The following is a 27801-nucleotide window of genomic DNA, read 5'->3' as shown; positions in this document are numbered from 1 at the left end:
GCACCTCAGCTGAACCTCTCGCAGGCCCCAGAGCTGTGTTTTGGCCCTGGGTGGGGGAGGGGGAAGCAGAGGAGGAAAGGGAGCGGGCGGGGGAGGGCGGCGCCGGACGCGGAGCCGCCGCCTTCGCATAAATGGGCGGGCGTGGGCGCAGATGGGGTCAGCCGGGAGCGCTGGCTGCGGGCGGTGAGCTGGGCTCGTCGTCTGACCGGAGCGGCCGGCCTTGGTGCGGGAGGGGCGGCCGGTTTGAAGCAGGGTCGGTCATGGCCAGTGGCAGCTCCCAGGACTGCGAGGAGGAGGATGAGGAAACTCTGAAGAAGTTGATAGTCAGGCTGAACAATGTCCAGGAAGGAAAACAGATAGAGACGCTGGTCCAAATCCTGGAGGATATGCTCGTGTTCACTTACGCCGACCACGGTAATCGTTTGCCAGGGAACTGTCCCTTTACCGTCCCCCGCCCCGGCCCTCCTTCCCCCCCGGCCTTTTTTTACAAACTTTCTCCCCCCGAACTTTGTGGCCGCACAAACCTGGATTCTTGAGAAGCCGCAAACTCTCTACTCCTTAGGGAAGAAAAGAGCTGACAATTCTAGGAAGGTCTTGAGCTCACTTCTTTTGTTTTCTCCCTCCTTTTCAGACTTAAAAGGGGTGCCATGAATCGTGACTTTGCTACTTTTCCCTAACCCCCTTCTTTTCCAGCCTCCAAGTTATTTCAAGACAAAAATGTCCACGTGCCTCTGTTGATCGTCTTGGACTCATATATGAGAGTCGCTAGGGTGCAGCAGGTAAAGGAATTGTTTTCATTTCTCCCACTTCCCCTTCTCATTGGAAATAGGTGTTTTTCTATTAATATTCTATACCCAGAGTTCTGGGTTATTTCTGAGATTTGTCCTGACAAACCGCTGACTGTGGTTTTAAAATGGAAGCGTTTTCAAATCATTATCAAATGTTAACGGTGTAAGAGGGCCAACTGTGTGCTCCCTAGTTGTATTTAAGAAGTAACTTTATACAGTCGGCTGACAGAATATGAATGGTGGTGGGAGGGGAATAATAATGGATTGAGGTTTCGTTCTGACATTGGCTAGATGGCTAGTTCATCAGTGCTTAAATAAAATTATTCTAAGAATCTTCCCAATGTACAGCATGTCCTGCAGATGACACAATTGTGAATAGTTCGGGAAAGAGGAATAATGAACAGTAATAGGACTAATAATAATTAAATTAATAAAATGAAGTTACTGGCAAACTCTCATAGGTTTAAGGTTTTCTTTTTTTTTAAACTTGAAGACAGATTTCTAACCTTCCTTAGTTGTAGTACACAATGTATTATCTAAAGAGTGATGTTTTAGGATTCCCCTATAAGTTTAAATCTATACTTCTCAACCGTTTTCATATAAAATGAATGTAAAAGTGAATCTTAGAATCTGCACTGTAGGAAACCCAGAAATTTGTTACATATCTTAGATATATTTAAAAAGGAGCCTTAAGATGATAATTAAGGATGATTTACAGTCAAAACAAAATTACTGCCTAAGGTTAACTTCCTTTGTAGCTATTGAGATTTGGGGAACTGAAATTACTTTTTTCATTTGCATGTTAGATCCTGAAGGGAAAGAGAATTGAACTTTGAACTCTATCGAGGTGCAGTGTATCTTAATACCTACTTGAGAGGCTAGACAGATGTAAGAATTATCTGGATCTCTTAAGTCTGTATCTGTCTATCTTATGCTAATCTCTGTGTCTAGCTATGTCTAGTTTGGGTGAAACATATATCTAGCTTCTTTTATATGAAGATGTTTATATCTCAGATAAATGGTTACTTTTATTTTTCTTCAACTGAAATATTTCCCATCTGACTATTGATTTTCAGGCTGTTAGCAAATAAGATCATGAAAAAATGGAGACATGATAAAGACACTGTTCTTTTTAACACCCAATGTCTGAATTTTGCCCATGAAACATGAGTCACTCCCTGGCACTGGCCTATTGTGCTTGCTACTCTCCACCCACATCATCCCTCTTACTTGCCTCTGCTTTGGTGTTCCAAAGTGCCTTGTCTGGCAGCCTGCATTCCTTGGATTCTGTTCTTGGTAGTCTCCTCTGCCAGGTACAACTCAGAAAAATTGGTCCCTGGGTGGCCTTTGGTCTGCAGGGTCCAGAGGAGGCAGTGCTAGACTTGAGAATCCAGGGAAGCCTGCAACATTCCCACCACCTAATTCTTCTTCATTTTAGAAACTGCCTGAGCCTGGACATGTTTGTTTGGAGTAGTTATGAATGTCACTCAATTTCCTTGCCCAGTAGGTACCAGAGATAAATGAAAATAAGGAATTGTCTTTTGATTTGGTAATTTAATGGAATAGAATTATTAGTTTCAGCACAATATATTACTCTACAAAGGGCATTACGTATATTATATCATTTGATTCTTGCTGGACTCTCACTATCCTCTCAGAAATCACACTGAATGTTTTTTCCTCAGAATAGCTCATTTAGGATCACAGAGCTAGTGACAGGGTCAGGACTCAAGCTTCACACACCTTCAGAATCTTTTTCCATCATATAGTAGATGCTGATGTCATAAGATTTTTACGTAAGTAAAAAGTACAATGGTATGATACAAATACTGTGGCCGTGCTACGCACAATGACATTATCGATTTAAATTATCATTGATCTTATCAAAGGGATGTGGAGTGGGGTAGCTCTACTGATATTTTAATACTCCACTTAAAAGAAAAAAAAATTTTTCCTTCAGCTTTCTTCATATTACTGGTGAAATTAGTCTAGATATTCTTTAAAGCTTTATATCTTGAATCAGCTGGAGGTGCTGAACTAAAATCACTTGATGAATTTAAGGAGTTAAGGTAAAGTACCCTTCAAAAGTAAATAGTAAGGTTTGTTTTCAGAATTCATTTAACATGACATTCCAGACTCTGAATTTTTATTTTCAATGCCTTTTCATATTTTATTAGTTCTCCTTAATAAATGACAATCTTCAGAGAATTGGTAGTTAGGCTGCTGTCTTATAAATTTCTTTTCCTGTCAGTCATCTGATCATTTCTCTGTGTTCTTCAGTTTACATTACTTCTCTTTATCCACACAGTTTCCACCTTTGATGTAAATGAGTGAAATATATTAAAGTGACTGAAATTTTCTTTAACCCCTAGACTCTTTCCCATTGTGCATTACTTAGATACTTGAGTTTACAGAATAATTATAATAAAGTGAAACTACTAATTTAATTGTATTATAACTGTGCAGGATGGGAGCCTTCTCTTTTTGAAAGATAAGCTTTTAATTGAATACATTAATGGATCAATTGTTACCTCTGCTTTGCTGCTAGCAATTCTATTTAATCTTGGAAGCTCAGTTGCCTCAGTCTTTTTGCAAAGCAATTACTGATGCTGCTGTTTCATCAAGCAAAACAAAACAGGTTTTCTCCTTGAGTTAGCCATGCAGGTGCAGAGATGAGTATAGCATCCTGTGTGATTTATGATTTTATATTTCCTACCAGAAACTGTTCCATATGTTAATTTTTGAAATACTTGGGGAAAAAAGTCTTGATGATTTTATGAAAGCACAAAAATAGCCAGTTTCTATGACATCCGGATTGTCAATATCTGTTCGACTTACGTGGAGGAGGTTGTCTACTTAAATATAGGTAAAAATAGCTGTCAGAAATTGCTTCCTTTTCAAGGAATTTGAAATTGTGTAAGAGGAAGTGATGACAGAGTAAAGCAATTCATGCTTAATCCAGAAAAGATCTGGAAATAATATTGTAACAAGATCTTATGTAATCACTTTTATCTTATTAAATACCCCTTGTTTATTCCTGTAAACAAGTAGGAAATGTGGCATTATCCTTTTTGGTTGCATAGAGATTTCTCCCCTTGTCACTCAACCGTCTGTACAACTCAGCTCCAACTCACGTATCCAGTCTCATTTAGCAATGGGCCCCTCTTTGGCAGCCTCCTCACCATTTAGCATCTTACTTTCCTTCCTCACAACTCATCAGTATTAGAAGTTTCCATTTCCCTATTTTGAGTGACCAAATTTATAATTCTTTTGAAATCTGACTCAAATTCTACCTTTTCTGTATTATATTCTTCCCTGAGTAATTCTAGCGAATCCTGCTTTCAGGATTCATATTATATTGGTATTTATCACACATCGTGCTTAGGCACTTTTTCATTAATCTCTAGATCTGCATGTATATACATTTTCTATTTTCTTTTTCTGACCATATCAAGTTTAGTTCTGTAATATAGTAGAAAGAATTGAAGAGTCCTTAAATTTGGGGAGGAAACTATAACAGGAAAAGTGAGTTAAATTTAATCTCCAGTTTGGAATTAAAATATCGTATGTAAAAAAATGTATTTTTTTCAGAAGTAAAGAGCAGCTTATTCAAGTTGGCATCATGTATAAATGAGCTGAACGAAGGTATATTTAAAATTCATCAGTAAGATCATACTTAATTTGGGAATGTGAGAGAGTTTAGGGATACTTGTGATGTCTGAATCTCATCAGCTCATAGTTAGGTGTATGGAAGAAATCTAGAGGGGTCCACTGAGAAATTCTACCTCCTCTCTATCTCATAATGCCTGTCTCTTTTACCTGTGAAAGATGTTACACTGTCATCAGACGATACTACTTCTTTTGCTATTTTTTCTAGCTCCATTATCTGGGGAGCAGTCTTTCCTGAAAGCTTACACTTTGCCATCAAAATCTCCAACTTCCCCTAATCCTCCATTCCAAACTACTTCATTTCTTCTTATAATTAAAGTACTAAATATTTAGAAGAAAATCTGTCAGGTAGATATGCCTTAAAAAGTACGAAGGCCTGAGAATAGCCTTTCCTGTACTTCATAATTTTGGTGTGTCCTCTAAAACTATTTTTTTTGTGTGTTTTATTTCCTTTTATGTAGACAATAGGCAGTCTATTGCCTTCATCATTCAGAAATGTTATAATATTTTTGTATGCCTTTTCAGTAGATTTTTGAAGAAAGATGTATTCTAAGTATATGAGTTGCTTTTCTCAGTAAGCATTTTTAGAGTATCATTTTGTTTTAAAATAATTATTTTAAAATAATGTAGCCACCTATTCTATTAAGAATGAAGAGATTCTTTGACTGAATATATTCTATTTGTGTGGTTTTTTAAAAAATGTGAATATTTGTCTTTCTTGTTTTTAGGTGGGTTGGTCACTTTTATGCAAATTAATAGAAATCTGTCCAAATACAATGCAAAGCTTAATGGGTCCCCAGGATATTGGACATGATTGGGAAGTCCTAGGGGTTCACCAGTAAGTATGTAAAAACAAACTGCATTGAATATTTATCTGTACATATGACAACCCTTCCCTTGATACATTATATTTGCAATCCAAGCCAATCTGGTAAAAATCCTTTAAAATACATATAGTTTTCCCTGAATCAGTGATTTACATTTATAGAGAGCTTTTGACTCAGAAGTCTATAATCTATTTGAATTAGAAAACTAACATTTGAGGTAAAAAGTCAGGTGTTGTTATGATTTTAGTAATATAATAATAGTTATACAATTGATTAAGTTGTAGATTGTTGATGACTGTTTATGAATTCAAACCAAGGAAAGATTTTTTCTTTTCTTTTTTTTTTGGGGGGGGGGTATGCGGGCCTCTCACTGTTGTGGCCTCTCCCGTTGCGGAGCACAGGCTCCGGATGCGCAGGCTCAGCGGCCATGGCTTACGGGCCCAGCCGCTCCACGGCACGTGGGATCTTCCCAGACCGGGACACGAACCCGTGTCCCCTGCATCAGCAGGCAGACTCTCAACCACTGCGCTACCAGGGAAGCCCCTCTTTTTTTTACTTTTTAATAGTAGAACTGACACAAACCACTACTTCTTCAAAGCAAAAATATGGGAACTAAAATGTTAGTTCTATAAATAGTAATTTAGAAGTTTATGCTTTACTGTCTTTAAAAAGTACATTTATGTATATTCATACATATATATTTAATGAGCTTAAACTACAGCTTTCAAAATGAAGAAAAAAGAGGAAATTATCTTTCAGCACATCTGCAGCCAAATCTTGATAGCTATTTACCAGCTATATTATTGCAGTTTGCAACATAATGACTTCTTAAATGAGACTACTTCTTTAGCCATAATTAGTTAAGAAAAACTTTTCTGAAAAAAGAATGTGTTTCCAGGAAAATCCTTTTTGGATAACTTTGTTTCTTGACATTTAAGACAATATCTTCTGTCATCAACTTTAGGTGTTCTTTATACCTAATGTGACTCTTCTTTACCACAGAGAAGTGAATACTAATTGCTTCCAAAGGCATATTGCTTGTGGAAAACGTAATTAATGCAAAACTAAAGTTTACATCTTTGCATTATTTATTAGTATTAACTGTGGCTGCAGATTTTGACAAATCAGAGCTGTTTGTTCATAGGCGAGCATGCTCGTGCTTATACATTTTTCCATCTTTGATAAACGTGTTGCCGTTCTTCGGTTTCTAGCATCTGAAGACTGTGCTCTGAAAAGAGACTAATTACAGTTAATAGGTGTTCTCTGAACACCAAACTAATCTCTAAAATTCTATGAGTCAATAGTAAAGAATACTGCATTTAATGAGGAATTAGACAAAATATGCCTGCAATTAGTAGTTGTAATGTTATGTGTCCCTTGGTTTGGATGAGAATTTCCAAGATCCCCAAAGATTAGCCATCTATAACTTTAGCGAGCAATGGAAAACTCATCTAGTCATATTCTGGTATAAACCAAATGTTCAAATTAACTTACATAAACATTTCTACAGGGAGTTTCATTCACTCATTTATTTGGTCACTCACTCATCATTCATTCATCTTCTGTTCATCAGGTATTACACTCCTTTAGGCCAGAAGTAGTGTGAACAGTGTAGACACACTCTCTCTACAGTGGAGCATATTAGATCATTACCAGCAAATATTTATTGTAAAACATATCTCCTTATATTCAAGGACTTTTATCCCCCCAAAGGCTTACAGTACTAAAGGAGAAATCTCTTGTGTGGTGTTGAAGTCAGGAATAGTGGGAGTGGTGCAGGGAGAGGTAGGGGCAGCATAGGTAGGAGGAGAATTGACAGAGTCGAAGGACAGGGTCTCTCAGTTCCTCACCTCACCACCTGGAGACCACGTGCCAAGTTTCTTGGATCTAGGTGAAGCCATGGAGGCTCTCTCTTCTTCTAACAATAGAAAGCCAAACAGCACTGGGGTAGGAATAGACTAAAGATTGTATATTTTAGAATTGATAACTCAGGGGCTCAAATTTAATGCATTTGAACTAATTGAATACTATTGATAGACTAGGTTCACTTTCTGTTATAAAATATCAATTTCTCTTTCAAAAATAGTAAAAATCAATAATTTAAATATTCAAATGGTTCTTAATTTTTATATACAAGCTAACATTTTAATTACATCTCTCTATAATAATATCAATGTGTATAACATAATTTACAAGTTTGTATCACATATAAAATGATTGATCCCTTGGTGCATATAGCTCAATATTATTTTGGATATAGAATTGGGTGAAATAGTTAATAGTTGAATTTGAATATTTAGAGGAAAAAGTTATAACTTTTCTATTGAGACTCATAATAATTCCCTGTTAGTCATCATAAACCTGGCTCAGGTTTACAGGGAGAAAAAATACACTAGCTTCAATATAGGGAATGAAATACAATGAGATGAATAAAAATGTAGGTGAGTAAAAAACAATATCTAAAAGAGCAAACATCTAGGTATGATCTTGATTTTTGTTTTTAATTACAGACTGATTCTTAAAATGCTAACAGTTCATAATGCCAGTGTCAACCTGTCAACAGTTGGATTGAAGGCCTTAGATCTTCTCCTAACTTCAGGTAGTATATACACACATTTTTAATGTTGACTGAAAAAACCATTTTAAACCATTTGCTAAATGTGTTTTGATGTTATTTTTTTAAAGTATAATCACATAATATAACCTCAATATTGGTGATTTCCAAAATTCTGTTTCCATTTTCCATTTTTTAAAAATAAATTTATTTATTTATTTTTGGCTGCATTGAGTCTTGGTTGCTGTGTGCAGGCCTTCTCTAGTTGCGGGGAGCAGGGGCTACTTTTCATTGTATGTGCGGGTTTCTCACTGGATGGCTTCTCTTTATTGTGGAGCATGGGCTCTAGGTACGTGGGCTTCAGTAGTTGTGGCATGTGGGCTCCGTAGTTGTGGCTCGCGGGCAATAGAGCACAGGCTCAGTAGTTGCGGCACACGAGCTTTGTTGCTCTGTGACATGTGGAATCTTCCTGGACCACGGCCCAAACCTGTGTCCCCTGCATTGGCAGGCAGATTCTTAACCATTGCGCCACCAGGGAAGCCCCTCCATTTTCTTTCCTTATCTCTTTTCTCTACACTTTTTCTCTCAAAAATACCACCCAACATCTTGGCCTTAAACATCACCTTATATATTACTCCCAAATCTAATGTCTGTCCCCAGCTTTACTCCTCAGATCTGGTCCCACATCTCACATTCTCATTAGTTTGTTAGCCATACATGTCTTTGTCATGACTGTATTGTACTTCATTATATCTCTAATATGTTTTCTATAATATATGCTCTAGAGTATGACATAATAGTAATATGTCATAATAAAAATACATAGCATTTCTTCTTGAGTGCTTGCTAAATGCTAGGCTTAACATGTAAAATACTTAATATGCTTTTAAAAGCATAATCCTCAAAACATCCCTTAAGTTTATTATTTTATCTCAGTTTTCTAGAGAACACTGAAGCATAGAGAGATTGCCTCAGCCAAAAAGTAGTAGAACCAGGGTCTGATTTCACATGTCAGGTTCTTTCCCTGAGTAAACTTATACTTGGAGGATAATGGACCTGAAAACAAAGAATGTTGCTGTGGTGCAATAGTTGTGATCATTGCTGTGACAGACACTTGCTATGATGTAAGGTTCTGAGAAGAAAGGCTCCTTTCAGGGAAGCTAAGCATGAAGGATAGAGTGGATTTCCTTCAAAGTGTGAAGGGTGCTTTAGGTCAAGAAAACAGCATGTGCAGCGTTGCAGAGGCCTGGGAGGGGCTGGATGTGTGGGTGGTAAGATTTTTAAAGGCCCTCATTGGCCATGCTAAGTGATGCAGGTCCAATAGGAGAAAGAGAAAGGAAGAAAGAGGGTGAAGATCAGAGAATGAACTGAAGAGGGATAGGAAAGGCCAGAAGGTACTCACCACTTCACCAGAGCCTTTTATTAAAATATATAATGGGATGTACTAACTAGTCTTAACCATGATTTATTTAAACTCATCCTTAGGATCTTGTTTTTTGGTGGAGGTGAGGAGGTAAAGATTTATTCTCCATTTGGCAATGGACAGGAGGTTTATGAATTTGAGAAATCTCCCAACATGAATATATCAAGGTTAGCAGCATGTAGACAAATAGTAAATTTGACATGTGTTTTAAAAAGACTAGTTAATTTCTTCCACGTAACATTAAGGATTTTGAGCTTTTAGGAAAATTTGTAATGTGTTTTAGAGTTCATTTCAGGTACTTATTAGAGGCTAATTTATGAATCATATTTTTGTTTGGCTTATTTGTTAACTGAGGTAATAGTTATTGGGCACTTACTGCTGTGCTAGCTGCTAGAGAACTCTCAGACAGGTGAGGCAAAGTTCCTACAATGTAGAAGTTCACAGTCCAGCACCACTGTCCAATATAACATTTTGCAATGAAGGAAATGTTGTATATGTTCAAAATCATGGCGAGTAGCCACGTGTGGTGGTTGAACATTGGAAATGTGAGAAACTGAATTTTAATTTTATTTAATTTTAATTGATTTAAATTTGAGTTTAAGTAGCCTCATGTGATTGGTGGCTACAGAATTGGATAGCACTGACAAAGAGATAAAAAGCATTTAAAGAAATGATTTCAATGTAATGACAAAAGTACTCTAACAGAGATATGAAGAAAACCACCATAGGAACAAAGAGAAGAGAGCAGCTAAGCTCATTTGTAGGAGTTAAGAGCATGGTCATGACCTGCTTTAATTTTAATCCAGCTCTGCCTCTTATTTGTTCTACTTTGGGCAAAGTCACTGCATCACTTCTGTGCCTCAGTTTCCTTATCTCTATCTAACATGAGGATTGCACCTACCTCACGGGGTTGTGGTGGTTTACACGTGTTAGAGTGAACTATCAATACTTCAACCTATGTCTGACATGTTATGTGCTGTAGAAGTGTTTGCTACGACTACCACTCCTACAGTTTTTATTGACAGAATAGGTACTGCTTGTGTTATTTCTTGATTTAAGGTAGGATCATATTTGGTGCAGAAAATGGCAAGGGCATTCCATGCAGCTAGTGCAAGTGCAAAAAGATATCAAAAGAAATGTGTTCATGATGAGCAAGGGGTTTAGCATGTTTGGAGTCAGTAGTGCAGGGAGGGACGTGAGGCTGATGAGATACATGTAGTCTGTGAAAAGTCTTGTTTGTCAGACTGAGGAGTGCGAGAAGGCCTAGAAGACTTCAGCAAGGGATTTACAGATCACATTTGTGTTTTAGAAATATAATGCAGCAGGTAAACTAGTTAGGTAGGGATTTGGACCTACCAGAGCAATTATGCAATTGTGTTTGCATTCTAGGTGAGAAGTGTTGGGGTCCTGAACAAGACAGAAATGGAGGGGCCTAGTTCAAAAGGAGTTTTTGAGATATTTAGAAGTTAGACTTGAAGGACTTGGTAATGAGTTGATTCTTTGTCTAGTCAGAGAATGAGAAGAGAGAGGGAGGATGAAAGAAGGAAGATGACTGTAGTTTCTCTGGTAACTATTGGATGGTGGTTATTGATGAAGAGATGGAACTGGAGTAGGCAAGGTTTGGGTGGCCATGGAGTATTCAGATGGTGTTGTCTAAGAGGCAGGTAGAAATGTTTCAGGAATTTGGGGCAAGAGGTCTTGGCTATGGGTATTGATTGGGAATCACAGAGTTATAGTAAAGTGTACTGGGAGTTTATCTCATTTAGAAAGACCGTAAAGCTTGATAGGTCTAACATCTGGGGCAATTAAGTGGTTCATCAAAAAGAGAAGTCCACAAACCATTCATAACCCTCATGTAAAAATGAAGACATTAAATGTTAAAGCAGCTATTTACTTGGAGCATATTCTCTTTGAAATAGGTAAAATCACTTTGCTGATACTGGATGAAGAAAATGATATTTTCTTGTTAATTTTTGATGCCATGCGCACATTTTCAGCCAATGACGAAGTCCAGAAACTTGGATGCAAAGCTTTACATGTGCTGTTTGAGAGAGGTATTTAAAATGTCAAATTCTTTATTTTGATATTTATATAAGAAGAAATGGTTTATAGTGGGATAAGTAGGATATAATTATGATAATAAGAAAATATCTGAAATTGTACTATTTATTAAAAGTTGGATTGTCAGTCAAGGATAAGTAATGGGGTTAATTCAGAAATATTGCTTGTTTTTGCAGAATTAATTTCATTCATGGATTATCAATTATGCAATTGTAGTAAACTTTCTTCCATTGCTTAGCAAGGCATAGGTTCACTTTGCAAACTGTATGTGTAGGAGTTAAGGAAGAAAAAGTAATACTGTGAAGCCAAGCATAGGTTAAGTTTGGGTTTATGATGTTAAGTCATCACCAGAGGTTTTAGAAATTGCTAAAGGCTCTGGATAAAGAACTAAAAGGTTTACAAAGTGTCCCTTAGGAAAAAGACTAATATGTATTTTATCACATGGCACTGAGAATGATGACAGAGATAGCCATGTAATTTTATAGTTGGTTGGAACCTTTAGTCCTTCCACTGGCTTGGTGAGGAAATGGATCAGAGAAGTGAAATGAGCAACCTGCCTGAGAGTACACAGCTAGTTATCTCCATTACAATTCAATTTACCACAGTTTTTGAGAGCACCTTTTGTGTCATTATGAGAGCCAACAGTGCTAGGAGTTTAGGATAAGAATAACGTATGTGGGCCCTGTGTTCATATCAGTTTACCTACTCTAGTTTCTGGAAGCTCCAGGAATGGAAATTCTACTGTTTAATTCTCTGTCTTATTCCAGAAGGACTTCAACTAGCTTATAGATATTTATAATACATTAGAGGAAAAGAAAAATGAATGAGGAAATGGGTGAAGGGAAAATGATATGAAGCTAGGTTAAATTTACTGCTTACTTCAGATCCTGTATCTTTGCAAAGGGATGGACCAGAAATTTGGTTCTTTGCTTCCTATCAGGCAAAGAGGTAAACATCATTGGTTACAAAGTTACTTGAGATAAAAGTAAACTCATTAATCAGAAGACGCAATCAGTCTCATGGGAGACTTGAGAAAATACTCCCTTGGGTTTCCCTGGATAAGTTGATAAAATACATACAGTTTGCAAGGAACACAAAGTGTATTTCAGTGAAAGAGATTCTATCAAGAGTCAGAACAGCATGGACATGGGGCTCAGCTCTCTGGTGGTAGAAGAGAGGAATGGAGGAACTGCATGTCTTTCAGGCTGTCTTCTCTAAATGTCATATCTTGAAACTAAGCTTTTCATAAGAATTGGGCAGAATAGAGTTTGAGGAATTACTGTCTTGAGGGCTTATAATCTTCTGTGCTGCAGTTTAAGGGGCACATTCTTATTCATGAAAGAAGGGTTAGCATCACTCACCAGCATTGTGGGATCCATCTAGGACATATGGAGAAGCGCCAGGGAATATTAAAAAGATGATCTTATTTGATAGATCAGCGCTGACAGTGTTGTGATTGTATATGTAGAGTAGAAACATTTCTGAAGTTTTCAAGAATATGAAGTTCCCCATTAATTAGTGGCACGTGTAAAGTTAATTTTCAAAATTTGAAACTATGCTCTGGAAACTGTTTCATAAAGTGAGAAGGTTTGGTGATACTTCTCATTTATTAGAAGAACCCAGTCAATTTCACATTATATTATATGGACTATTGGTGTAAAGTTGAACAGCAAAAAGTAATGTTGATTATGAAGAGTGACACTGACATTTATGTCAGTGTCCTTCTCAGGCTAGATAAACCAGATTTTTATACATGTTTTTGAGGTTCCCACCCAATAAAATGACTCCAAATGAAACTCATTGGCTTGATCCCAAGACTTTAATTATGAAAATTAATGATGACAATTTTTGATCTCTGATGAAGTCAGACCATTAAGATAAAGTATTTCAAAGTCTAATTACTTGTTATTTGCTAAAGTTCATTCCTCTTGAACTCATCCACTTAGCTGAGCTGCCCTTCAACAATGTACCATTAACCACTCCTTTTTTTTTTTTTTTTTTTTTTTTTGCGATACGTGGGCCTCTCACTGCTGTGGCCTCTCCCGTTGCGGAGCACAGGCTCCAGACGCGCAGGCTCAGTGGCCATGGCTCACGGGCCCAGCCACTCCACGACATGTGGGATCTTCCCGGACCGGGGCATGAACGCGTGTCCCCTGCATCAGCAGGCGGACTCTCAACCACTGCGCCACCAGGGAAGCCCAACCACTCCTTTTTAAGTATTGTGATATGTTCACTTCAGTAGGCCATCTTTATTATTCATTGATTAGTTTTCTCTAGAATCTTTCAAATGAAATTGTAAATAATTTAATTTTTCTGAGAACTGTTTGGTCACTACATGGTCACTACATTTCAAAACATGGAATAACTAATATGGGTCAAAACAATTATTTTAACCTCAATAGCTATTTTCCCCATTATAAAATTCCTAGGAAGTGCTCTTTGCTAAAATATAATTTTTAATTTGTTGTATCGACTGTCTTATCTAATCATCATGAATATTATATTTTTGAGTAATTAAACTTTTATATCATGTTTGAACTCTTTCGGTATTTTGTCTTTCATTTTTTAGTTTCAGAGGAGCAACTGACTGAATTTGTTGAGAATAAAGATTATATGATATTGCTAAGTACATTAAAACATTTTAAAGATGAAGAGGAAATTGTGTTTCATGTACTGCACTGTTTATATTCCCTAGCAATTCCTTGTAAGTAGCCTGCATACATGGTTTCATTTTTGAATCTGAAAAATTACAATATATCTTCTTTCTGAGTGTGTTTCAAAAATATTTTTATTATTTAGAAACTTGTAGATGCTAAACTCATTCATTTATTCATTTAATAAATTTTTATTTATTGATGCTGTACTGCTACCGGCTCTGGGCTTGGTGCTGGAGAAACAGTAGCAGAAAATGTAAACATGTTTCTTTCCTTTTCTGACCCCATAGTACCCCACAAGATACAGATAAGCATGGAAGTGATTACAAAGTATTATAGGGCAAGTGTTGGCAGAAGTACCTAGGGTTTTGAGAACAAACAGGGAGTGAGGCAAGATCTCTCAGCGGAGTCTTGAATGATGAGGAGAGCTTTGTGTGCGGAGAGGTGTGAGGTGAAGTAGAAGTGCAGGCAGTATCCCAGGCAGTGGGCATCCTAAGCGTAAACATCCTGGAGCAAAAGATAGCATAGAGGAATCAAGAGGATAAAAGTAGCTCAGTAAACTGTATTTATAAGTGTGTGCACGCATGCGTGTGTGTAATACACATGCAGAGCCCTGAGCATCTGCTCCTGTGCCATTTCATGGAGGTAGGGGAAGGGCTTGATGAGAGTCAGTGGATGAGGCTGGAGACATAACCAGATCCTAGGGCCTGAAAAGCCACAGGAAGGAGTTGGAACTTTATTGTGATTCTTGTTTGGCATTTGGGTGATGCTATGAAATCTAGCCACTTTTATAACAAAAAAGTACAAATAAGAAGAAATTAATTTGCTGTGTATGCTACCAGTGAATACTAATGGACAAAAATAATACATCAGATTTCTATTACTTTTGTAAGTGCACATGAGCATTTTGTATTTCATGTATTACGTGTTTGGGCTTGTACAGGATTTACACATGCATTTATCTGGTAATAATTTCATCTTCACACATGTGAAGTTGTGAGGGTTAAATCAGTTAAATAATGTGAAAAATGTAGAATAGTACCTGGTAATGTAATGTAGTAAGTGTGGTTAAAACACTGACAGTATTACTACATGCTTTGTATTTCATACATATGTAGCTTATTATATATAATATGCATATATGGTTTCAGACATAGAAATCTCACAGATGTGAGACTAATCAGCTTGTGAAATAATGCCCGTTCTTAATAATGGTTATAAAATCCATCATTTTCTTATCCATGGAAAGTTAAACTCTTAGAAGTAGATGGGGCAGAACAATAATAGGAAATGGAATTTAAACTTCTCTGAGTCATCTACTGCCAACAAACTGAATATATTCTTCATTTTACCTTTCCTTGGCTATACATTTATTTATTTATTTTGTGCTGGTTGTTTTGAAATTCATTCTTTTCCACCCACATCACCATAACTCCAGTGTAAATGTGCTGATTCATAAAGAAAAGGTCAAAGAAAGCAGCAACTAAAACTTAAAAAAAAACAAGTGTCTTAAACTTTACCTTGAATCTAGAGCAGGTTGTATCTTTGATTCTGAATAAAAGGAGTTAATTGCGTTGAGGCCATTTCCTTTCATTTCATTTCCTTCTTTTTCCATATTTAGTGTTTTTTTAAATACAAATTAAGCATTAAAAATGTAGTTTTTGGAAAACAGTTGGTTAGTTTGATTGTGCCAGAAAAGAAAGAAAAATGTTTTGCAAACACCTTTTTTCTGTCTGTTTTAAGAATAGTCAACATTTCATTCAGACATATAAATTAGTTTTCTCCACATAGGTTCACATACTCTATTGATTAATTGCCTTTCCCAGTGGATTCTTTCCTTCCTTTGTGGTTCACCTATGTTTATCCCTTAGTTATACATTTTAATATTATGTCCCTCCTCTCCCCTTCATCCATTCTTTTCCCTGTCTATCTCAGAGTCTTCAGGAAGCTCGGTTTTGCTGCCTTTTACACTGGCTGCTCTTCTGCTGCCCTTCTGGAATGGACAGGAAATAGATGATAGCTGATTCTACCTCTTCTATTATGTGATATAATCTTGATTTTCTTTCTGTTGGTTTGAGGAAAGGAGGAATTAAAATCCGTTATCCAATGGAATAGTGCCTCATTCGGAAACAGGCCCCAAATCCATTTATTTGAAAACTTACAGCCAAAACTTTACGTATTTTGACTTATATAAAAAGCACTCTCAGTTTTCCCTTTATTTTCTTTAAGTTTTTAAGCCAAAAATACAGGAATAAAGCAACTTTCCCTTAATGCTAGAGATGAGTCCTAAATTGTATTATATTAACATCGAACAACAGTATTTTTATAGCTATTTGACAGAACAGTATATTTAAATTTGGAAATGTAGCCATTATACTGCCATATATTTCAAATCTCTTTAAGGTGTCTTTGTATGCATATTTCAAAGGGGAAATTATTACCTTATTGAAAATTATGATTTCTTTAAATTTAGGTAGTAATGTTGAAGTCCTCATGAGTGGCAATGTCAGGTGTTATAATATTGTGGTAGAAGCCATGATAGCATTCCCTATCAGTGAAAAAATCCAAGAAGTGAGTTGCTGCTTGCTCCATAGGCTTACATTAGGTAAGTTATAATTCTTGGTTAATTTATCGCAATTCTATATGATGTAAGTATATATAGCATACATATGCTTATGTTTATGGATAAGTAAATATTGACATACACTGGATGGAAATATTGTAAATTAGCAAACTGTTCTGCCATTCTTAGGTGGAATTTTAATAGGAGTGGCAAAAATAAAAGTGTGCAATATGAGAAGTCTTATTACTGTTATGCTATATTTAAAGTATTATTGTGTAAATAGTTGATACATACAAAAAAATAAGCATAACATATAGAAAATGTGAAGCACAGTGCAAAAGAACTCCTTACCCAACTTAAGTATTAGTACATTACCAGTGCTGGTAAAGCTACTCTGGGCTCTGCCCTTCTTCCACTTTCTCTACAGAGGTTAACACTCTCCAGAGTTTTGTGTTAATAAACCTTTTGCTTTCTAAATTAAATTTTACTACATTCATTTGTCTCTGTAAACAAAATCGTTAACGTTTGCTTGTTTTTGCTTGATAAAAATGGCATCATGCTGAATGTTGTCTTCTGCAAGTTTTTAAAGACTATTTTGTTTATAAGACTCATGAATATTTTTGCATATAGTTGTATGTAGCATTCTATGATGTGAGTATACCACAATTTATTTATCCATTTTCCTATTCACGGACATTGGTTTATGTCTTGTTTTATGCTACTACCATCTTTCTTGCTATGAAAGTGTAAAGGAAGGTGAATATCTTTTCAAATATTTCTTTGCTATTGGTACTTCCTCTTTTTGTGGAGTACCTGATTTGCCTTTTTCTTTTTTTTCATGGTATAGTCTGTCTTCTTAAAAATTGATTCTTAGTTCTGGCTAATAATGTTTTGGTTGTCAGTTATATGTATCGAAAATATTTTGTCTTGATTGGTGAGCTGTCTTTTTATCTTCTTTATGTGGCTTTTGTGGTATAGTTTAATTTCATGATTAGTTGCTTTGTGATTTAACCTTTTTAATGTATTTTAAGAAATCCTTCCTTTGCCTAAGATAATAAATGTATTCCACATTTTATCCAAAATCTTTCTAATTTAAGCATTAAAGTGTTAAAATCTGTTTGGAATTATTTTATACAGTAGGAATTCAATAACCCCCCCATTTATAATATGGAGAGCACAATTTATTATATGGTTCAGCCATTTCCCAGTAGTATCATATATTGAATATATGTATATAATATGTATGTATTATTTATAGGTTTATAACATGTAATATATGTATATTTCTGTTTTTGCTGTTCTGTTGTGTTTGTTGATTTGATTTGCCTGGCTCCATATCAAACTGTTTAAATTATTATAGCTCTGTAAGTCCTGATATCTCAAAAGCTAATAGGTAAAGTCATTATATATTATTCTTCTTTGGTTACAGCTTGGCTTTTTTCATGGGCCTTTACAATGCCATATACATTTTAGAATTAACTTGTCCAGTTCCTTGGAAAACTCTATTTGGATTTTGATTAAAATCATACAGAATATATGGATCAATTTAAGAACTGACAACTTTACATTATAATTTTTTCCATACAAGTCTTGCACATCTTATTAGTTATTTCTAGGTACCCTATTTTTGTTATTATAAACGGTTTCTTTTTTAAAATTGTATTTTTGAACTGTGTATGTGTAAAGAAATGCAAATGATTTTTTGCATATTAATCTTATCTAAACTCTTATTAATTCTAAAAATTTATTTATAAATGCTCTTAAGTTTTCTGTGTAGCAGTTATTTAATTTGATTTCCTTGTCTTCTTGCATGGCCCACAATTACTAGTACAGTGTTGACTACAAGCCATGATAGTAGGCATCCTTGTCGTTTTCTTGATTTTAAAGGGAATGCTTTATATTCTTCTATCCAGGATAATGCTTATTATATGGGGTTTTGTTGTTGTTATTGTTGTTGTTAATCTTGGTTTTTTTATTATTATTATTATTTTTTTGTGGTACACGGGCCTCTCACTGTTGTGGCCTCTCCCGTTGCGGAGCACAGGCTCCGGACGCGCAGGCTCAGCGGCCATGGCTCACGGGCCCAGCCGCTCTGCGGCACGTGAGATCTTCCCGGACCGGGGCACGAACCCATGTCCCCTGCATCGGTAGGTGGACTCTCAACCACTGCACCACCAGGGAAGCCCCAATCTTGTTTGTTTTGTGACAGGTAGCTTTTATCAAGTTAAGAAGTTTCCTTCTGTTTCTTGTTTGCTTTTATTTTAATATGTGGGCTTTTTAAAAAGAATTATGAATATTGAATTTTATCAAATATTTAAAAAAATTTTAAGATCATTTGTTTTCCTCTTATCTTGATAATATGGAGAATTAGAATTGCATGTACAGGTTTTCTAATAGTAAGCCACTTTGTACTCCTATGATAAACTCAACTTGGTCATTTTATTAGATTTTTTATATATTTATAAAAAAATCTAAAATATAAAAAATATAAAAAATTTATATATTTATTTTCAGATCTGCCAGGTAACTTTTGACTGACTCTTATTCACTCTTCCCTTCCCCTTTCTCTTTTCTTTTATTCTTTTATTTCTTTAATCATTAATACATAACTTTCTTGTGTTCTGTGTCTGATAATTCCAATATATGAAGTTCTTGAGAGTTTAAACCTACTGCTCCTGTGCTGACTGCCTGTCTGTCATGGAGTCTTGTTTTCCTGTATGTTTGTGAGTTTTTCTTTGATTGAGTTTAATCTCTGAGAATCCTGAGGACCTAAACATCTCATCCAGAGATGTTTGCCAGAAACTAGGGCACAGGACTGACCTGGGACCACTTTAGAATCTTTTTAAGATTCAAACTTGAAGTGGGAGACTCTGATTGAGCTACCCTCCTTTGGAGAGAGTACAAGGCTAGTCTGATCAAGGCTAGTTGATCACAGTGACTCATACTTTCCCACATGGCTACTCTGGCTTGACCATTTGCTTTCAGCTCACAGTTCTTGTTTCAGCTCCTTGTTGAGCCTTCCCCAACTCCCTCAATACACACCTTGGAGATTTCCTTGATGTTTTTGTGAGGAGAACAATGCATTAAAAAGTAAATGGTTGGTGAATAGTAAGGCAGGATCCCTAACTGTTGGAAATTGGTTCCGACAACCTTTTCTAAAAAGGATCACCAGAAATGTTTTGTGCAAAATCAGGATTATTATAATAGACATTTGACTTTTCATCACTATAACTTTGGGAAAAAACATCATCATTCATTAAAAAAACCTCATTTTTATGTTTTTATTGTAGCAACTTATATTTTTACTTACATAAATATGGCTATATCCCCTGTATTCAGAATTTGTATAATTCTGCAATTGATTTTAGCCTTAGGAATATTCCTAGGTAGTTTCAGTTAAAATGGAATTTTTATAAATTGAATTCTAATTTGCATACACAACTTCAGTTTGTTTCTTTCCTTGATAAGCATTTATTGAATGCTTATCATTTGACCAAAACTGTGGAGATATGAAAATAAAGTCTTATTTGCACATTTCTTTCATATTTTCTAAAGTAGTTTCATATATAATATATAATTTTTTGATCCTTGAAACAATCCTGGGAGATGTGATATTTTTATTATCTCCATATTTACAGATGAGGACCTATTTTAGCAAGTCTGTGTGTCTTATTCAAGATCATGTAGTCAGTAAGTGGTAAAATACAGAATTTCTGCATTCATAAGGAAAACAAAGCATTTCTTCTAAAATGTTGTAGCCATTTACTAGTTTATTTCTTTTATCAGGTGAGAATTTTACTCATATTTTCATGAAGAAGCACACAGTTGTACAAGCTAGCTGATATCTGGGAAAGTTGTAATTCAAAAGTTGATTTCTTAAATCTAGGTAATATAGTAGCACACTAATACAGAATTCTCTATTTCATGTTCTACGATTTACCACTCAAGTTAAAACTTGCATGACATACTAAGAATGTGAGTTTACCTTAATCCCTTAAATGAGCCAGACGAGGAAGTGGTTTTATTGTCATGTTGAGGAAATGGTACTTGAATTTCAAATAGGTCTACAATAGCACATTAAGGGTGGTTGACATTATACTGTTGAAATTAAATAAACCATATAAACTATTATAAGTTTCATATTGGTCTGTGACATTTTTTGAAAGTAAAAAGTCATCAAATTGATCTTTTTTTTGGCCACACCTCAAGGCTTGTGGGATCTTAGTTCCTTGACCAGGGATTAAACCCAGGCCCTTGGCAGTGACAGTGCAGAGTCTTAACCACTGGACCACCAGCGAATTTCCTCAAATTGATCTTTAGTTAAAGGTGCTTTCTTAGTGACTAGAGAATTTATTGTCCCTGTTACTGTTTCAAAGAAGCTGAATAAAACTTACTTCTTCCTCATAATTAAAATAAAAACCCAAAGTCAGTAAATAAATACTAAGCATTTTGTCAAATTATGAAATTCAATTATGGGGTTAATGCATTTAAAGGCCTTATATAATTTACTATATATTTTCACATAAATTAAATATAAATGAAAATGAGATAAGCCCAGTCTCACTGATGTTTGCTCAGAGTCACACAGTTTTCAGTGGTAGAGCAGCTGTTGGCAGTGGCATGGGAATAATACTAGGGAAAAGGAGACAGCCCAAGTTTAGATAAGCTGGTAAAAGTGGAAAAGAACCCTTTTTGAAATGACCCTCCAAGATGAGAGACCACTAAGGGCTGGGGAGTATGTCAGCCTAATGGGTGAATACGGAAGAGGCATGAACATAAAAAGATGTTGATAAAGAAGAGCTACCCCTAGTTAATCTGCCTTTTGATTTTGAAGCCTTGATTAATATTTAGTGTGGGCTTTAGGCTTTTCATGGTATAGAATCTTTTCCAATTCTGGCTGTGTGTCTCAGGGATCATCTAATTACACATATAGCTAACTAGGAGTTTCATTCTTACTCCTAGAAGGAAACTTGGTGACTGTTAATGAGTTACAGATAAGCTAAGTGGAAGGAGGCACATATTTTTGGACTGTCATTTACAAGTGTTTTCCTTATAAGGATTTAGATTCCTATATGATTATGAGAAGAATGAGTATAAAAATGTAAGGGATGTCTTCCTGGGTTGGGTTAGAGGTAGTAAAATATTCTCATATTTTTCTTCTGAGATTATCATAGACAAGATCAGGTAATGATAAGTGTGCCAATGGGTTTTCTGAGCACTATTCTTTAAGTGAAAGAAGGCTGTTTCAGCAAAAGCATTTAATGACAAGGAAGGTTTTTTTCCCCCGTCTTTTAGAAGGCAGGAAAATTAAGCTGTTTTGTACACTCAATATTGTAGTGTCATGAATAACAGATACCTCATTGTTTTAATATGATGATGACATGAGAGGGAGTCAATGAACACAAGTTAATATAACTCAAACATTTAATTTTTTTTTTGCCCAGTCAGTTCCGTTGCCTAAGCAAGATAATTGAATGAGTGCATAAAATAAAATTTCAATACTTTATGCAATCCTTTTAAGCTGTTTTAATTAAAGTAAATATATGTTTTAATGTCATTAAGAATAGTCATCACTACTCAAATTTGTTGATTTAAATACTGTTATGTGATTAAAGGTAATTTAAGTTCCATGGATGAGAATTTCCACTAATATCTCACTTAACTTTCAGGTAATTTTTTTAATATCCTGGTATTAAACGAGGTGCATGAGTTTGTGGTGAAAGCTGTGCAGCAGTATTCAGAGAATGCAGCATTACAGATTGCAGCACTCAGCTGTTTAGCTCTCCTCAGTAAGTAACTTAACTAACAAGGAAATTCTTACAGGTGCATTTGATCTTGAATATTAACATTATAACAAGAAAGTCATATGTGGAGAAGGAACCCTTAAATGCCTTTTCTGTCTTAATGTAACTCATTGTCCAATAGACGATACTTTCAAGGGAACTAACAGTTGTGGTAAGTACATCCTTCCCAGTTCAGATATCAGTAAATACATCCTTGATTTAGCTTTATTATTAGCAGTTAACTTCCTTAATTAATCTTCTTCTAGCCTATTAGTTTTGTTTGGTACCCTCTTGTTCATTTGGTAATTTATCTAGATGGGATAGCAGTATGATGAAGTGTGTAATATATTTAAAAGGTCTTTTAAATAACCAGGGCCACTACTAAAGAATACCTCACTCTGTTGATAATGTTTCAGTATACGGACTTAGAGTTGGTCATTCAAACTGTAAGTAAGTTACATGTTTACATTTTTTCCAAGCTGAGACCATTTTCTTAAATCAAGACTTAGAGGAAAAGAATGAGAATCAGGAGAATGATGATGAAGAAGAAGATAAATTATTTTGGCTGGAAGCCTGCTACAAAGCATTAACGTGGCATAGAAAGAACAAGCATGTGCAGGTTAGACTCTTTCATAAATTTTGTAGTCTTTCAGAATTGTTCGTTCAATAATTTATTTTTTGACAGTTTTCTTTTTTTCCTTCCCTAATCCAGGAGGCTGCATGTTGGGCCCTGAATAATCTCCTTATGTACCAAAACAGTTTACATGAGAAGATTGGAGATGAAGATGGCCAGTCAGTAGTTTTGATTCTATATGATAGAAAATTTCAGTCATATTTTTAATCAATCCACATGAAATACCATAACTGAAATTTTTATTGTTTGAAATATTTTTGATGTAGGCATTTATGTTTTAAGTGTTGCCACAAAATACTTGTGGATATATATTTTGATCCTATTGCCTTGGATAGTTAGTAAAAGGTGGTTTGTTTGAGAATTATTACTGAGAGATTTAGAATCAAGAGTCATTCAGTAAATTATGAATCATCAAGAAAGAACCTTTCAATTTTCTGGCTAATCATTTAAAATGCCATATTAATTAATCTCAAGTGATAGAAATCAGAGAGCAATCTGTGACCTTTTCTGTTGTGGTTACTAGCCAGCAGGTTGTCAATATCAGGAATTAGATGTGCTTAGAAGCCTCCTATAGTGATTCCCCACTTGGTGTAGCAGTGTTGAACTCTCTTCTCTAGAGAGGGTTATTTGTAGCTGTCAGCTCTTGAGGATGCTTTCTATGGGAGCACCATTTAAACCTCGTAAGACCAGTCATCTCTCCCACAGATACACGAGTTCTGAGTATATCAGATTTGTTTCATGTCCATGAACAACTGCTTAGATTTTTACTGTTGGCTCTGCATATCCTCTGGATTTTAAATTTTGAATGACTTACCTTGGAAATTTCAATAGTAATATTCTGCATCTCAAATCCTGACAGCCTGTCAGCAGAGTGATCTACTGCCAATCAGAAGGGAATTAATGACACAGATGCTATTTATTTAAACATCTATTTTGAATGGAAACAGTAAATTTTGAAAAATATATGTTAAACCAGCCTTCTAATCTGCTTTGAGCAATCTTTTAAAGAAATTAGGATAAGGTTGGTTCATGTTGCAGTTTATAAGTTTCAGTTCATAGACACTAATTCCTCAAAATCCATAGGAGATCATTAAAAAAATACATCATTAAAACATATTTATGCTCTACATTAAAAATTTCACTTTGCTTCATTATGACTTTTAATTTTTCATTTCTTGCTTACATCATCTTCTTTTTCTCACTTAATCTTTTTACCCTTAGCACCTCTTTATATATCTGCTGAGTCTTTTATTTTCTCCGTCTACTGCTTATCTACTTTGAAGAAACAGAAATACTACTTTACTAGTAATTCACGGATTTGAATATAACTTTTAAATACAAAACTGTTTAACTGTAATTCACTCCTGTGAGTAGAGGTGGCATAAAATATTGTTTATCTGCCCTTATTTGTTGTTAGAGAGATTAGATAACAGTAAGTGAATATTTGAGCTAATTATTAAAGAGATTACTATTCACACTGTGGTTGAATTTGTGAAAGGTTCCCAGCTCACAGGGAAGTGATGCTCTCGATGCTGATGCATTCTTCATCAAAAGAAGTCTTCCAGGCATCTGCAAATGCATTGTCGACTCTGTTAGAACAAAATGGTAAGAGATACACCATATTTTTTAATAAAAAGAAACACGTTTTGTGGTATTTTTTAAATTATAAAAGCAATATATTATAAAAACTTCAAATATGTAAATTATACATCTAATATATAGATATATTGATATATATAGGTAAAAGGATAAAGAAGAAAATAACATTTTGATGTTCTTCTGGACTTCTATGTATGTACTTACACATGGCATATACAATATGCTTTATATTTTTTGGAGAAATGGGATCATATAATTTTTTATAAACAAATTTTACATTTCTTTTTTTGTGTTGATAAATGTAAATTCTCACATTATTGTTTTTAATGGTTGTGTAGTTTCCCAATGTATGCCTATTTCCTATTTTATAGTCCAGTTTCTTGTTGATGGACTTTTAGCTTGTGTCCAGTGTATTTTTTTTGGATACCTATAATAATCACCAAATGGTCACTTTTTTCCCCCAGTTTCCTTTATACACTCTTCTTGTTATTTTATTAGGAATGCAGTGGGTGGAGAGATATTCACCATTATAAAATCTACTAAAATTGTCCATTATAAAAATTAAAAAAAATAGTCCTTTACATGTAAATCTTATAGCTTTGCATTATTAAGGAGAGAAAAATGGCTGTTATACATTTGGAAGAACACTTGAGGTTTAAAACTGAGTCTCAGGCTGCTCTGATTCCTGCCCTTATAAACAGGAAATACTGCCAGAAAATCTTGGGAGAAAATTCATCATAAAGGCATTGGGACTTGGCAGCTCTTGAAGGATATTTTTGGAGGGAGAAAAATAGAGAAAAACACTGAAAGCTTGAAAATAAGACCAGTGTTAGCATCAGCTTTTAGTAGAGAACCTGATTAGAGTGAAAAGAATAAAGAAACCTCCTCATGCATGTTTCCTTACACTATTATTTAAATCAAATCAAGAGAAAAATCACTTCTTTGTTTTCCTCCTTTCTTGCTCTACCTCTCTGATGGCACTGAAAAGGCCATCATAAGAGGCTTGGGCTGGCAAGAGCCCTGAGAGATAGCCAGGGGTTGCCTTCAAGGGATAATGAGTCAGAGCAGGAGTGGCAGAAAAGGAAACTGCTCTTCTTGAGTCACCCATCCTCTACTGTGCAGAGATCTGGATGGGGATCTCACTCTTGAAAATGAGCACTGGCCTTGGCTGTTTTTTGTGTGAGGCCCCTTAGAGAGGAGACAAACCCTTACCATGTACAAACCACATTGTGTTGGTGCTGTAGTTCTTAACTCCCTGGATATCTTTGATATGTCAACAAAACAACCATGATTTTGTGAGATTTAAACTGCTTCTTTTTTTTGTTGTTTTTTTAAGAAAAGGATTACTTTATACATATTGACACATACATGTAAGAATGCTGGAGACATTAGCTAAAGCTACTATAGTAGTACTCATTTCTGTAATTGGTCACCAGGTCGTAGTTGGTGTGTGTATGCGTATATGTATATATATTTAGTTAGTTTCTGTTTTCATCTCCTCATTCCATACTTCCCATGTCCTCCGCCAGAACTTCAGTTGCTCCTGGTTCTGGAGTGACCCAAACCTTCATCCATGAAAGGTCAAAGTCCTCAGTCATACTGATTGTTTTTGGTTGCTGTAGTTTTCTTTCTTTCTTTCTTTTGAATTTTTTTAAAATTTTTTTTCTGGAGTGACCCAAACCTTCATCCATGAAAGGTCAAAGTCCTCAGTCATACTGATTTTTTTTGGTTGCTGTAGTTTTCTTTCTTTCTTTCTTTTGAATTTTTAAAAAAATTTTTTTATTTTTATTGAAGTATAGTTGATTTACAACATTGTGTTAGTTTCAGATGTACAGCACAGTGATTCAGTTATACATACATATATTCTTTTTCAGATTATTTTCCCTTATAGGTGATTATAAAATATTGAGTATAGTTCCCTGTGCTATACAGTAGGTACTTGTTGGTTACTTATTTTATATATTATAGTAGTGTGTTGGTTGCTGTAGTTTTCAATTCACTTTTACTGTTGGGGATGCAGGTATCAAGAGGCTGCTAGAGCTTACCTTGGATCTCAGACAGTCTTCCTCACCACCATTGTGTAGCAGTAACCTGTCTCCCCTTGGTAATTGGATCAGTAACATCAGCCAGGAGAGTAGCTCCTTTTTTAAACTGGTGGTTCAGTTCATAAGTAGCTTAAAGTGGCCAGGTAGATGTCACATGTTCTGATTAGGTGGAACCATTGTTGTTTCCCCTGATGAAAGCTTATCCTGCTCCATGCAAGACAGTAGTATTTAGGTTGGAAGATGTACCATTTTTACTTTTTAAAATATTTTTTCTTGTGCTTTTTTCTTCATTTTTATTGAGATATAATTGACATAAAGCATTGTATAAGTTTAAGGTGTACAGCATTATGAAATTATTAGTACAATAAGTTCAGTGAACTTCCATCATCTCATATGGATACAAAATAAAAGAAGAAAGAAATGTTTTCCTTGTGGTGAGAACTCTTAGGATTAACTCTCTTAACAACTTTCATATATAACACACAGCAGTGTTACTTGTATTAATCATGTTGTACATTATAGCCCTAGTATTTATTTATCTTATAAATGGGAGTTTGTACCTTTTCACCACTTTCATCCAATCCCCCCTTCCACCCCTCCCCCAGCTTTTGGTAACCACAAATTCCTCTTTTTCTATGATTCTGTTTTTGAAATATAATTGACCTGCAACACTCTGTTAGTTCCAGGTGCACAACATAGCGATTTTATATTTCTATACACTACAAAATGAGCAGCATGGTCAGCCTAGTTATCATCTGTCATTATACAAAGATATTACCTTATTATAGGCTGTATTTCCCATGCTATACATTCCATCCCTATGATTCCTTTATTGTGTAACAGGAAGTTTGTGCCTCTTAAGTTCCCTCCCCCTCTTTCACTTATCCCCCACTGTTCTCTGCTCTGGCAACCACCATTTTGTTTGCTGTATCTATGAGTCTGTTTGTTTCATTGTTTGTTCACTTCTTTTCCTTTTTACATTCCACATATAAGTGAAATCATAGGATATTTGTCTTTCTCCTACTTATTTCACTTAGTCTAACCCCCTAGGTCCATCATGTTGCTGCAAGTGGCAAGATTTTACTTTTTTTCATGGCTCAGTAATATTCACATCTTCCATTAATGTATCTATGGGCACTTAGGTTGCTTCCATATTTTGGCTATTGTGAATAATGCTACAATGAACATAGAACATAGGGAT

General features: G+C 35.4%; 1 protein-coding gene across 1 annotated transcript in view; it reads left to right on the top strand.

Annotated features, from left to right (window-relative positions):
• The first annotated feature begins 260 nt into the window (after window positions 1–260).
• Window positions 261–27801, top strand: part of LRRK2 (leucine rich repeat kinase 2) — a 149004-nt gene continuing 121463 nt past the window's right edge. The window contains exons 1-11 of the mRNA XM_065887771.1: window positions 261–414; window positions 694–779; window positions 5186–5295; window positions 7795–7883; window positions 11181–11315; window positions 13892–14030; window positions 16454–16581; window positions 22209–22328; window positions 22802–22941; window positions 23035–23114; window positions 24455–24561. Coding sequence (XP_065743843.1) covers window positions 261–414; window positions 694–779; window positions 5186–5295; window positions 7795–7883; window positions 11181–11315; window positions 13892–14030; window positions 16454–16581; window positions 22209–22328; window positions 22802–22941; window positions 23035–23114; window positions 24455–24561 — 1288 coding nt within the window. The remainder of the gene's footprint in view (window positions 415–693; window positions 780–5185; window positions 5296–7794; window positions 7884–11180; window positions 11316–13891; window positions 14031–16453; window positions 16582–22208; window positions 22329–22801; window positions 22942–23034; window positions 23115–24454; window positions 24562–27801) is intronic.

The sequence above is a fragment of the Phocoena phocoena genome, chromosome 11 (genome assembly GCF_963924675.1).
Source record: "Phocoena phocoena chromosome 11, mPhoPho1.1, whole genome shotgun sequence".
Classification (NCBI taxonomy): domain Eukaryota; kingdom Metazoa; phylum Chordata; class Mammalia; order Artiodactyla; family Phocoenidae; genus Phocoena; species Phocoena phocoena.
The sequence above is the reverse complement of the archived record's forward strand: the minus strand, read 5'-3'. Positions and strand labels throughout refer to the sequence as shown.